The 14500-nt window shown below is 32.8% G+C and overlaps 1 protein-coding gene across 2 annotated transcripts in view; it reads left to right on the top strand.

Moving 5' to 3' along the window:
* The first annotated feature begins 251 nt into the window (after window positions 1-251).
* The window catches only part of LOC141486716 (lipase member J-like), a 35642-nt gene continuing 21393 nt past the window's right edge, over window positions 252-14500 (top strand). The window contains exons 1-3 of one of the 2 annotated variants that reach the window (XM_074185208.1): window positions 252-453; window positions 13100-13280; window positions 14240-14354. In XM_074185208.1, the coding sequence (XP_074041309.1) occupies window positions 319-453; window positions 13100-13280; window positions 14240-14354 (431 nt within the window). In that variant the 5' untranslated portion in view covers window positions 252-318. The remainder of the gene's footprint in view (window positions 454-13099; window positions 13281-14239; window positions 14355-14500) is intronic. The other variant, XM_074185207.1, reaches the window with a different exon arrangement.

The raw sequence follows: 14500 nt of genomic DNA, 5'->3' as shown, positions 1-14500 counted from the left end.
TAGCGGATATAACTAATGGAATTCATCATGTAACATTGTCATTCACCTTCAAACAAACGATGTAATATAATGTCAATTTGAAATTTCTAATTTGTATGCGTTAGCATTAGTATCGATGAAATACTACTTTGTGATACGGTGAAAATGAATCCATCGTATGTGATTTATTGACGTTAATAATGAAAATCGATACAAAGAAGTTGTTTTCTTTATCATAATTATGCGGTTAAATGTCGTAACCCTGGAAAGTACAATTTGAATAGTGTAAGTGCATGACTTGAAGTTGATGTTTTCACATTATATTTCAAAGTTGTTAGTATGATAGTTCCACTGGTATCATTTGTTTCCCTTATTTCACTCGGTGAAACAGTCCTAGTCTGCGATAACTATGATTCATACTACCATCCCGATAACAAACACTGTTTTGAAAATAAAGATGCAGAAAGAAATATTGTGAGTATATTTACTTATCATTTCGATCACTTGTACATTCTCATTCTCAAAGTAAGTGAGGGTTGTGTTTTTGAAAAATCCTTTCCATTTTATAGCACACTTCAGAGAAAATTTCAATTTGAAGGTTGTTCATGTAATATAGTTTTCACTTTCGTCAAAATTGTAACAATTGGTTCATTTTGCTAGTATTAATAATATAAATATTCATTTCTGTCGACATGATCTGTTAGAAATAGTGTGAGAGTAATAAAATAAAATACAGTTTTATGTGAATGAGAACTAAATGACAGTTGGATGTAGTTGAATATTTCAGATGATTCTATATGAATATCCTGTTCAGTTATCCAGGAATACAAATCAGGAATACTCGAATACAGTAATGAAACTAAAGTATATCTTTTTATGATTTGATTGATATGAAACATATCAATTTGAAAAATTGCACGTTGAAATGAAAGACCTTCAAAATTTTTTGAATGTGATACTGGTATTTCAGGTCGAGTCCAATCATCAGTTTTTGTATATTCGATCAATTAGAAGAGAATGTTGAAATTGTATTCTCTAGCAGAAAATTTCATATATTTCTATTTCTATTTTCCCTATATTTCCCACATCTCAATTCATTGATTGGCTCATAAATTACATATTTATATTGAATATTTCTATGTCAGTTTTTCATACTGAATGGAGATGGTCGATACTTGAATCGATAACATAAAATTTATTTTGATTTCACTTTAACCGGTAATGAAAAAGCTGAAGTCAGTCATTTGTATAATAATCGAAAATAAGTAAGTAAACAAGAACAGGGAGCAATTCAGTAATCCAATTCGCATAAAAATAATGTGTGGTAGCTTTTCCACAAACAAATTTGATGATTAGAATTTCAATTTATATACATATAGCAACATTCATCAAGGACATTGAAACTGGTTTTTATATTTCAATTTTTTTACGTTATTTTCAATTCTCTTTAAAACTTCACGAACATTCAACACGTTGTGAATTTTCAACTTCATTTAACGTTTCGTACGTTTATCAATATATGATCAGTCTTAAATCTAGTTTTTTTCAAAAAGCACCTGTGAGCAGTTTATGGAGTTTTTTAAAATAATTTTCCATCACAACTAGGTAATTTTTTCAATAGTTCAGAACGCATTTTCACACATACCAACAATGAATATTTTCGTCTTTTCAGACTCCTGATTGAATTTCTTCATTATCTGCTTCCTTGAGCAGGATTCTCCTTGGGAGAGCTATTGTATCAAACACGTTTCTCGGTTTTGTAAATATTGTATGGTTGAAAAAAAGATAAATCTTGTGGGTGCGTTTTGTTTCATATTGAACGCACAAATTCTATAACTGTTTTTCGTCGTTTTATATCTTATTATAATTATTTACTTAGTGAATATTACTGGAGTGTTTTCTACTACACCAAAGGTTCCAAACAGTGCATCACAATTACATAATTTACTGAGATTAGTAATAATTAAGCATGAAATATACATACACTCTTTGAGACACTCATCAAAATCTTGCTACTTTCAAGTATAACTATGGAAGTGAAAATATCTTACAATGCTTCATCATGAGACAAAAAGCGACGAAATAATCACTTCGCCACTTTTCAGCAACTACCCTGACTTTAAAAAACAAATAGTATTGACCAATTCTAATTGGCTTATTTTAAATTCAAAAAATTGTAAATCAAACGAATAAGGGAAGCGAAAAACTTTCATAATAAATTTTAATCACTATTGTGAGTGAAAAATTATACAATAATTCATGCTGATACAGTCAGAAAAAAGTTTGAACATCTAGAAATGAATCATAGAGGAATGTGGTACAAAGATCAGATTGATTGCAAAAATTATTTCATTTGCGAAGTTGAATTACTGAATATGTTGTTTTCACTACTATAGTTCAGTATATAACCAACTTATGAATATATATTAACAGTTTGAATAACCAACGAAAGTCATTTTTTGTGAAAAAAATAAATTTTTCATCGACTTATTAACAGTCTCATTCATGAGAAAAAAGTTTTAGGCTTTTTACTTTTTCACCTCTACACAAAAAAGTAGAAACCTTCATATTGATTGTTTTTTCCTTCATTCTGAAGTTTCCCACATTTTGTTGTATAGAGGTGAAGAAGTATAAAGCCAATAAATATACTTTAAAAAAACTAAAAAACACGCTTTTGAAGAACATCGAACTGAAAAGTTGAAAATTTTTTTTTAAATAAGCTTAAAACAATAACGAACGAAAAATACTAGTATTATTGTGAAAAAAGCGACGAGCGCTAGATATAAAAATATGACACAAAGCGCCCACGCTTTCTTCACAATAATACTACTATTTTTCGTTCGTTATTGAACAAACGAGAGGGCGGACAGTTGTAAAATTTGTATCGAAGTAAAGAGAAAATTTGCAGTAATAATTCCAAAAAATAATTCAGTTGATTGAATAGAAAGGAGTGATTAATTTTTGGGAAAGAAAGTTTTTGGCTTTCTACTACTCCATCTGATACAAAAAAATGAATGAGAGAATCTTCCAAAGAAAGGAAGGAAGTAATCAATTTGAAAATAAGTAACTCCATACATGGATGTGTAGATCATGCAAAGAAGTAACTTTCAGACACAAACTGGAAGAAAGTCCTCCTGAAACAGATACTTTCATATAAACATTGAATTACACGAAAGAAAAAAAATTCTTTCGAAACAAATACTTCTATATGAACACTGAATTATAGAGAAGATACTTTTCTTCTTACTGTTATTTTCTGTCCATTCATTATTTCCATATGTAGCATATATATTATCACTTTTCCACTTCTTTTTCTCCCCAAAATGCTGAAATCACCTAATGTTCAAATATTACTTTCAATTTTTATAACTTATATTCTTTGAAATAATATGGTATCCTCCATGCCAAATTATTACATCAAATTCTAGTTTCGGCCTTACTAAACTATAATATAAAATTTTAAAGAAATGTACATTAGTAAAATCAAATGATAGTGTGATTAAATAACCTAGCAGTCGGTTTGCAGACTCAGCTATATTTTCAACATGTGTAGAAAAGGACAGTGGATGGTCATAAGTAATTCCCAAATCCTTTACATCAGAACGCCAAGGGAATATTCCAATTTTTTTATATATTTGTTTTCTTTCATTTTATTTAGAATTTTTGATTTTTCTCTTATTTCTTCATAATGTATATCATAAAAGTCAGATATTTTTCTTAGTTTCCTCTATCGCGCTTTTTCCCTCAATAAGTCTTTAATTTCCTTATTAAATCACACCGGAAAACTCTTTGAGTTCATACAGACAACAAATTAAGGCACATAAATATTCACTACGTTATACCAAATATTATAAAATCCATGGAAAGCCACGTTCATATCTGTTTTCTGTTTTAAAATCTGTTTTAAAATCTGTTTTTCCGTTAATCAGCTGTCGCCCCCATACGAACGTCAACTCTCAGAAGTTGAGAAACTTGTGCGAGCTAAGGACTAACGAGGTCTTACCTTTTAACGTGTGATTCCTAACACATTCCTATAACTCTTCTCCAATCTGCTTTCCTAATTAATTCGCCTAACCTAAGAAAGTCTACCTTTTTAAAGTTGAACAATGACTCTAAATTTGGTATATTCACTTTTTTGGTGGATGTTACTGTGATATTATTGTATAGAGCAGAATAATGCATATCTTCCTCAACAAAAGACACCTCTTGACACCACACTTTGTATATTTATTCTCTGAGGTAATTACCATATCTGAAGTTTTTCCATGACAATTTGTAAGGTTATTATACAGTTCAACCCATTAAAATCTATAAAATTTTGGAAAGCTTCGCTTATTTCATTAGGAATATTAATATTCGAGTTAATACCTGTAAGGCTGGGTATATTGAAATCACCAAATATATACGTGTCATCTATATGGTACTATACTACCAGTACTATATGGACCTCCAGAAGTTCGAATAGTAATTTATATCATTACTTGAACTACCAGGAGGTATGTAAATACAACAGATGGTATATTTACAGGCATTACCTCATTTTTTAATATGAGTGCTTCGAACGATTTACTATACTTTGTTATACTTGAAATTTTATAGTCTTTCGTTACTGCGATAAAAACACCACCCCCTATAGATTTCTCATTCAATTCTAAATTTCGATCTGACCTTACTAAATCGTAGATTCTAACATCCACCAATTCTGCATCTTGAAATCCTTCTTGCAGCCATGTCTCGACTGCAATAACAATATCTTAATCATCATTCATACAACTTCTATAAAACTCATTACACTTAGTGTTAGGTCATCCTTAAGTGGGCATACCATCAGATCGTCGTTGCATAAGCTCTTATCGATTGAATGTATTCAATAAGTAGTGGATATTTAATTTTCATCCAAAACAGTTTAACAATTTGATGTGAAGAAAGGCAAAGTCTAAATATACACATAAAATGAATAATAACAAGGCCAAATTATTTGTCTAGTATGAACTGACCTTAGTTAAAAGAATTCACAGATAGGAAAAATGTATGACTATTCAAACAGGTTTTTTGTAAGCAAATATTTCTAGTCCATATCAGTTAATTCTCTGATCATCATTACATCGTTGTCACGTCTAGCAAGTATTCTTCCATTACTTGGCCATAGAGCTTGCTTACCATATTTCAGCTTGGCTGCTAAAAAGATTGTAAGATTCACTAGATAAGTTGTCATTTATCTAAATACCTGAATTTTTTATCAGTTTCCTCGCAGAAATGAATACATTTTTTTCAATGATGTCACAAATTCCACAACAGTTCTAGGTGTAGTCTCCTTATCATTTACTCCTTGATAACTTTTACCAATCCGGTACAAATTGTTGACTTCCCAATGCGAACATTTGATACTTACATCATTGAATACTGTAAGAACCTCAGCCAACAGATTTTCATTTTTTCCTCTTCAATTCCCGTTATAGGTATATATTGATTTCAACTTCTGGTCAATACTTTTTAATTTGGTGTTGATTATTTTGTCTTCTTTTTTGTTATCGTGCACCACATTTTCCAGGGATGATAATCGCGTAATTGCACCATTCAGTGAATTTTCAATGGTATCGATTTTTATACCAATATTATCTATTTTCTCCACTATTTTAGCAGTTATTTTAGGAAACAGCTTATTGACTATAGATTCTATATATTCATCAGACATGCTAGCAGAGTAACTTCTAGTTGGTTCACTTGCAATGTCTACAACTTATTCAAACAAACTAACAACAGCGTAATAAAGTGGTAAATTTATATAATTCAGGATATATTCAAAACCTTGAATATTTCCTGAAAACTCACTGTTAACACTGCACTACTCGCGTTCAGATTCAGACATAGTTGCTCGCGATGTATCTCTCAGATACACCATATTATTTTTCAGAAAATGTGTCCTATATTTGCTAAAATTTACTGAAGTGGGCTGTAATTATATCCCACGTACACTATTTTTTATTAAAAAGCTTCATTTTACAAAATGGAACAAAAACTAGATCCCAAAAAAAACGAATAAAATATAATATGTAAAATGTGATTGCACAATATGCAGCTGCTTTATCCTGATCCTGATCCTGATCCGCTATCTTCAGCATTGAAGTTTCTTTCAGCACATCCTTCCAAACACACGACAGCAGAGTGTTGCAAACAGAGATATGAACCACACGTCCTACATGTGTATTTTGTTACGCGTGTTTTTTTATTTATTTGGCAAGGTTTACATCGCTTACGAGAAACGTTATCCAGATTCCTTTCTACATGTCTGTCATCATTTTCTTCCTGAGGTGTATTAGTTTTTGTTAACTCCTTGAGACGTAAGGATAAAGTTAACGGCAAAGATCCCTTCGTACTTCTTCGAATGAGGTGCTCTTGGAGGAGTTCTTTCCAAGAAGCTTCAAAAACACTCTACGTGGTGGCATATCAAATCCATTACCCAGATGTATAATTTGTGCATTTATACCGGCAACATTTAACATTGAGAAAAATACCACCATAGACCAACGTCTCGTGTTTCTAGCCACGTTATACATCGAACACATTTTATCAACCATGTCAACTCCTATTTTAGTTTTGTTGTAGTATGTTATTATTTTCGGCTTTTTCTTCGCTCCTGTTTCTTCATCTATGGCGCCATCAAAATGCATACTGGAAATCACTAACACATTTTTTTTGTTACTTTTATTTTGTGGAACATAAGATACCAGTGTTCCTTCTTTTCTGTATGCAAACACAGTGGAATACTCTTCTCTGTGCTTGATATCTTTTAGCTGCATGGGAATTTGCCACTTGTTCTTTTTTAGGGTTCCAACATATGATAGACGTTTATCTGCTAATGTACTCAAAAGGGAAACATCACTGAACCAATTATCAGCAGTAAGGTTGCGACCAGAATTATTTATTGGAACTATCATTCGGTTGACAACGTCTAAACTCTTATTGCTGATTTGATAAGGTCCCTCAGGCTGCTTGCCCGCATAAATTTCCATATTGCATGTATAATACATTTTTGAATCTACCAGAGCGAAAATCTTTATTCCATACTTCGCTGGCTTTGAAGGTATATACTGAATAAAGGAGCACCTTCCTCGAAATGCTTCAAGCTTTTCATCCAGTGTGACATTCTCACCAACTGAGTAGGAAGATTTGCAATTGTCCACAAATTGTTCAAAAATGTCTCGTATAGGTGCGAGGCGATCATACTTTTTTCTTTCTGCTCTTGTTTCTCGATTATCAAATCTGATCGCTTGGTATAGAAATCTAAATCTTTTTAGACTCATAGTCATACGAAACATTTCGATGCCAAATCCGTTCGCATCCCAAAAATCTTCCAAATTCAACCTTCCTCCTTTGTAGTGTCCTGCTATGTAAAGCAGTCCCAAAAATGCTTTCATTTCAACTATGTCTGTATGTAAGGCATCTCGCCCACGACTATAGTTCTCCTTGACAGAGTCAATGTATTGGTTGGTAAATTTTACAATGGCATTTAGCATGTTTTCACTAAAGAAACACGACCAGCTTTCTAATATACTTGTAGCATTTTTCGCATGACCAATAACACCAGGAAGTTTTCTAATTAAATTTTGCTTTGAGGTTCTTTTTGCAGCAGAAAAAGGAGTTTTTTTCCAGGAAAACCGCTCAACAACTTTCTTGTTCTTTTTTCTTGTTGCTATGTAAAAATCAGCCTCATCCTCTTCATCGCTAGATGAATCGGCATGGCTCTGTTCAGATTCTGAGCTCTCTTGCCGCTCTTCTATTGTCTCATATTCATCTGTATCATATTCTTCGCCTACATCATCTTTTTGCGTTCTGGTCTCAGAAGTAGACGCACTTTCACTTTGGCCTTTACTCACATTCTCATCGTCCGACTCGTCAAATAATAATCTATGGATTTCTTCAATGTCCTTTTCGTTTTCTAGATTGTAAAATTTTTTACTGGCTGCCATTTTCTCTAAAAAAAAATTAATTATCATAAATGCATCCAAAATATACAAATGTAATCGCGTCGTATCTAACAGATACAATACATTTTTTATGTGCACTAAAATATATGAAAACAGGAAATCATTATATCAAGCTTCAATACAATATGTAGGCATATCAGAAATAAAAATAAAAAATTAAAATATTATATTCAGAAAACTTACTCGAGTACTCGCAGCGTATGCACCAGATACACAGCTGGCGTTGTGAGAAGATGCATCGACGTTTACAACACAAACTTTGTCCACATACTGGAGGTCTCGAATTAGGAAGCTACATAGCGCGTCTGCCGCGTGGTCCAAAGAGTAGCGATATTAGCCGAATATTATCGAGTCATATATCTCTCAGATAGGGCGCGAGCAGTGCAGTGTTAATAGATCCTTCACTTGATGAAATCACCACTTGAATCATTCAAAATAGCAAGAGCTCACGCATACGATGTTCACACTGACATAACGAGTATAGACTTATGGATATAGTTATTTATGGATGCTTTATTGTATTTATCTACAAATTGTGTTTTTTTAAAGCCAAATACTACACGATGATGTTCAATTGCAGCCTAGATGTGTCCTATTCAAAAAAATGAGTCAGATAATTAGGTGAGTGCAAATAAGTGGCGATGTGTGTGAAATGGAAGAAAGTTTCATTTATTTGATATAGAAGTTGCTGGGAAGGAAGGAGAGTACATTTGTAAACAGATTTGAAAAAATTGGCAGTTGATGATTTAGATTTTGGACAATGTCGTGGCAAATCTTGTTGGAAGCTATTGATCTATTTGTGGAGGGTTTAATTCAAAGTCATTTACTTTATTCCTCACTTTGTAATTTTCCTGTACTCTTTTTGTAAAGATGTAGGAGTATCTCCAAAATTTATCTCTCTAAGAAAAAAATCACTTATCAACCTATCCGTTCTATTTCTTTCTACTATTTTTTTTCTACTATTTATTTTCTACTTCACTCCACCCACCTGCGGTCAGCAACTACTCCTTCTATTTTTTTCAATGGCATGGGGGTTGAGTGATACATCATTTGAAAGGCCTTTTGTCCCTCCAATACTTCTGTATTTTTTTTCGAAATTGGTTCATTCGTTATGGATAAATTAAATGTTGAATGTTTTATTTAACAAAAACCAAAATATTCGCTGTCGCTCACTTCATTGAGGAAATCAACAGAAATGATATCAATGACAACACAATGTCCGGAGTCAGAAATAGGCATTTCCAAACAATTGTCTGTCGCAGGTCTTCTAGATTTATAGAATTCATTCAATTAGTAGTAAACGTTTTGGAATGGACGACACTCTTAGTTTTTTCTGCACTAATAGTCAGCTACTGTTACTTCTTCACGAATTATTATCCAGCCATCCGTTTTCACTGTGTTGCAACAAGGTTTATTCTACTGAAAAAAAATAGGAATTGTTGAAATAATGAATGTGCTAAAGCTGCTGCAAGAATTCATAATACGACTCATCCAGACCACAACGTGAGCCATCAATACGTTGAACAGAAGACCTGCGACAGAGAATTGTTCGGGAATGCTGATTTCTGACACCCCCAATAATGTAAGGAACGTTTTCGATTGTAGACTGTATTATTATATGGAACTAGCTGCAGGTCTTTTTGAACACTTCATCCGTTGATTGTGTTGCCATTGATATTACTTTGGTTGATTCCCCCAATAAAATGAGCGACAGCGGCTTTTCTGTTTAAAATTCAATTTTTCAGTTACGAATGAACCAATTTCGTAAAAAATTACAGAAGTGATAGTGGGACAAAAGACCTTTCAAATGATGTATTACTTGACCCTCCATGCCATTGAAAAAAATTGGGGGGGTGGTTGCTGACCGCAGGGGGATGAAGTTCAGGGTATGATTTCCATATCAGAATTATTCCCCTAAAAATAAAATTGACGTGTTCTTTGAAATTTTTGATTACACGTCCGTTTCTGACCCAAGGATGGGTCAAGTTTTTGTTGCAATGCCCTATATTTGTTGAACATAATTTTTTTGCATGATCTACACATTCATGTATAGAGTTACTTATTTTCAAATTGATTACTTCCTTCCTTTATTTGGAAGATTCCCTCATCCCTTTTTTTGTATCAAGATGGAGTAGTAGAAAGCCAAAAACTTTTTTTGCCGAAAATTAGTCACTCCTGAAAATATAACCCCTTCAATTCAAATATTTGATGTGTTCTTTCCAATTAAGTTTTTGATTCAGCGTTACCTCCAAAAACTCAATGGATTTTTGACTGTCCTTCAGTTCTTTTAGTGTGAAGGTAATTGTTTCGGTTTTCTTGACATTCAAGCATAACTTATTGGCTGCAAAAAATGTTTCGATTTCTTTCAATGCTGTGTCAGTTAGTTGCTTTGGATATACATGTTCAAGGTGACTCTCATGAATAGTAGTATCATCGGCATACTGAATCGTGTTGAGGAGGTTCATATGGTGTGGAAGATCATTAACATATATTAGAAATAGTAGGGTTCCCAAGATTGACCCTTAATGATTTGATGCATTCATGCCTCTCAGAAAAATAATTAATTTGAAGTTTTGAAGTACTCCAGCAACGATTTTGTGTTCCAAATTCATTGGATAAAATTACTCGAATATCATGACTATTGTTCATTTCATCTATATGGAACGGAATGGAAAATTACTTTGTTGAAGGTCTTTTTCTGTGTCACTGGAGAAAAAAATAGAATGGTAATTTCCACACTATCTTATCTATCAATTATACCGTTATTACTAGACAAATGAAAACGGGGAAATGGCCAATCAATCAAAAGTTCAACTTTTATCAGTAAGCAACACGGTATTCAATGATGTTCAGTATTGATATCCAGAAATATAAACAACTAATTGTGAATGAATAGTGCAAGTGTAAGAATTGAATATTGATTGTAATTCCAACGGAACAGACTGGGTATTTTGTCAATTTGATGGATGAACTGTTTTTCCAGGCTTCATAAAATAGTGATTTTATATAATCTATGCACATTGAAAGCGAAAACTTTTTTTTCCTTAGCTCGCACACGTTCCAAATTTTGTAGGTTGTTATTCATAGGAGAACAACAGCTGGATGATAGAAACACAGATCTTAATACATTTTTTCACATGAAAAAGGAGTCTCAAATGTTTTTTTCATGCTGAGATACATAAGTCACTCATACACACAATTACTGATAGCGGACAATAATAACCACATTATTTGACGAAACGACTCACACAATAAAGAAACATTCATTCGTTTGGTAACCTCTTATTGACGTAGACTAACAACTTTGAAGTATCATGGCACTAATGAACAGCACCCTTCAGATATTTTTTCCACTTATTCACCAAAAGCTCGTCTCATATGAACCAATGAATCATAAGGAAAACTGAGAAATATGTTCTTGTTAGACAGACATCTTGGCCATTTCTATTCAGTCACTTTTTTATGGAAATCATCACCAGAAAATTCATACCGTCAAGGGTTACTATAGGCTAGGTCTTCTTATGATCGATTGAACTCCATTCACCAAATTAGACAATATTGAAAATCTGGAAGTGATATTGTCAAACAAAAAACGATAAACAATATGTAACCGAATTGGTAGTTTGAGCAGACACAATACATGCAAAAAAAACTCATTTGTGACGTCAGAATTGTAATTATAATGCAAATAATGCAAAAATGCAAATATTTACATAATTATATTAGTTTCGACGTGCTTGTATGAAATCCGAAACCAGTTTCATGGACGACATCTCGAGACTTCTTATGATGCACTGTTTAGGACCTTTGGTGTAGTAATGAATATTAATGGAGTTTTATACCAGCACTAAATCATTACTGTAACACCTCAACACGTGTTTCGATCACCAAGTGATCATATTGAAGAGGAAGATGGAACTGAATGTTCATACAATGTTATCCATATTCATACCATAGCTATCTCTGATAGGTACCTGCGTCTTGATTGTCTCAAATCAATTTCACAATGTAGCCTTGTGTGATAGTCAGGTGAATATTATCTCAACAAGCTGAATTGTATACTATTAGGTATTGGCCTACTATTATAATTCATATATTATTATGTTTACTTATTTCTACACTCTCGTAGGCATCTATCTGCCTATTGTTAGTTTGTCTAACTAATCTTGATGAAGTGAGGTCTATGGATGCAGACATTTAGTCTACTTTCAGAAACTGCGTTAATTTTAGAAAACACGAAAACCAAGATAAATATATCTCAGTTCCATACCACCAATACACGAAGAACTCTAGAGAGATTTTCAAGTAACTAGGTATGAAGGTGGTATATACACTACAGAGCCCTTCAGGAAATACAAAGAACAAAGTTGGGAAATCGGAAATGTCTGGGATTCACGAAATTGAATAAATGAACTGCAATGTGAAATATTATGGACAGACTAAAAGATCTTTTGGAATTAGATATAAGGAACAGTTAGCACGCCTAAAATATGAAAGACCAGAAAAATCAGCAGTCGCCCATCATATTTTGCAATAAAACCATTCCATAGACTTCAGTTCATTAAGATTAGTTGAATAAGTTAACAACAGGCATCTAAATGCCAACGAGACTGTGAAAATGAGTAAATATAATAATTGCATGAATTACGTTAATGGACCAATACCTAATGGTTAGTATACTTACAGCTTGTTGAAATAGTATTTCAATTATATTATCAGATTCACCTGACTATTACATGAGGTCACATTGCAAAATTAATTCAAGGAAATCAAGACGCACTTATCTAGCAGATGTATCTATGGTATTGATGAGGATAACATTGTATGTATATTCAGTTCAATTGTCCTTTCGAAGATGATCACTCGATGAACGAAACACGTGTCGAGGTGTTGAAATGAAGGTTTGGTGTTGGGATAAGACTCCAGTAATATTCAGCTTAAGAGTTGAAATTTTGACTATGTTAGTATAGAATAATATTGTGATGTTTTGGTATTCCTATCACTTACAGCCTATGTATCAGCGACACGCTATCAAAGAATAATAGTTTTAGATTCATATCAGTTTAATTTTTTCCAGAAATTCAATTTGGTACACATTATCAACTCAAATTAACTTTTTTTTCATCTCACAGACTGAAATCATTTCCAACTGGGGATACACAGCTGAGGAGTATAATATCTACACCAAAGACGGATACCAGATCTCTGTAATTCGAGCTTATAAGAACATCACTCGTAGAACCCCTATCGTTATGGGACATGGTATTCTGGTCAATGCTTTGTCTTGGGTTTATAGAAAAAATAAGTCATTGGGTGAGCATCAAAATTTTCATATGATACGTAAACATATGGAACTCCAGCAAACATAACAATTCTTTCAGAATTTTGAAAGGGGCCTAATTTTAATATTGCCTTACTTCATTCAGTATGCCATCTTCAGAGTTACTGAGAAAGAAGGTTCACTTGTCTCAATTATGGAAGACTTCTTCAGGCAATTTTATTATTGCCTTAATTCATCCTGGAGATGATATCATCAGAGTTACTGAAAAATAACATTAAGTTGTCTCAATTATGTTAGACTTCACTAAAGACCCTTCGATACCACCAAGCGAGAACTTCTGATGTCTTAACTCCCACTTCAGTACGCAGAATTCTCAGGTGCGACCAGAAGTAATCAAACGTCCGATTAGAATACTGCACTCGATAAGAGTGCGTTACCACTGGTATATGAGCGTAAAATGTTGAGGTAGTGAACGGAGTTTGAAATATTCCAGTCACAGTAGTGAGTTGATTTTCGGTAATTTTCGTTCTGGTCACATTTTTCCGTTAATTAATTTTGAGCTCCCATTTCTTCATTCATTCCATTGGTTTTCAGCTCACTGAAATATATTGAATGGGTAGAAAAATTTTCAAAAGTCAAATGTCCTCGAAAAGGAAGAATGTATAGACTTATCTTTGTTTTCTAAATTTTATAAATGAATAGATTTGTATGAACGAATTTGTTATTTTTCCATAGCTTCCTGAAACTGATTTTCATTTTGAAACTCAATAAAAATTTCACATTTTCAAGGTGAGGCTTTCCATTCCCACTGCCTGTTTCATTTTCCATCAGAAATTCCATAACATCTTTTTAGGCTTCATGTGAATTTTCAACATTTGGTAAAAAATTAAATGACCTGTTCAGAAGACTGTTCATTTTTGTGTGCAACGTAGAAGTGTGTAAAAATTGATGCAATATTGAACAAAATAACCAATATAATTTTATTTTGCAGCGTTCCATTTAGGTGAAAGAGGTTACGATGTATGGATGATAAATTTCAGAGGAACAATTTACAGCACAGACCACAAATTTTTTAGAAACAATGAAAGGAAATATTGGAGTTTCAGGTATTTCATTCACTCAGGCAACACTATTCGACTTGATTTTTTGAATATTTGAATGAAAGTATTATACAAAATTTCAAATATTGAACGAAAATAATTTTCTTTACAGGAAGTCGGAGTTTTTTAACGATTTCTTCCTTGAGTTTTTC

The sequence above is a fragment of the Leptinotarsa decemlineata genome, unplaced genomic scaffold, assembly GCF_025532065.1.
Source record: "Leptinotarsa decemlineata unplaced genomic scaffold, Ldec_3_MD MMD2_tig00026369_RagTag_RagTag, whole genome shotgun sequence".
Lineage (NCBI taxonomy): Eukaryota > Metazoa > Arthropoda > Insecta > Coleoptera > Chrysomelidae > Leptinotarsa > Leptinotarsa decemlineata.
This window is presented reverse-complemented; position numbering and strand designations above follow the sequence as displayed.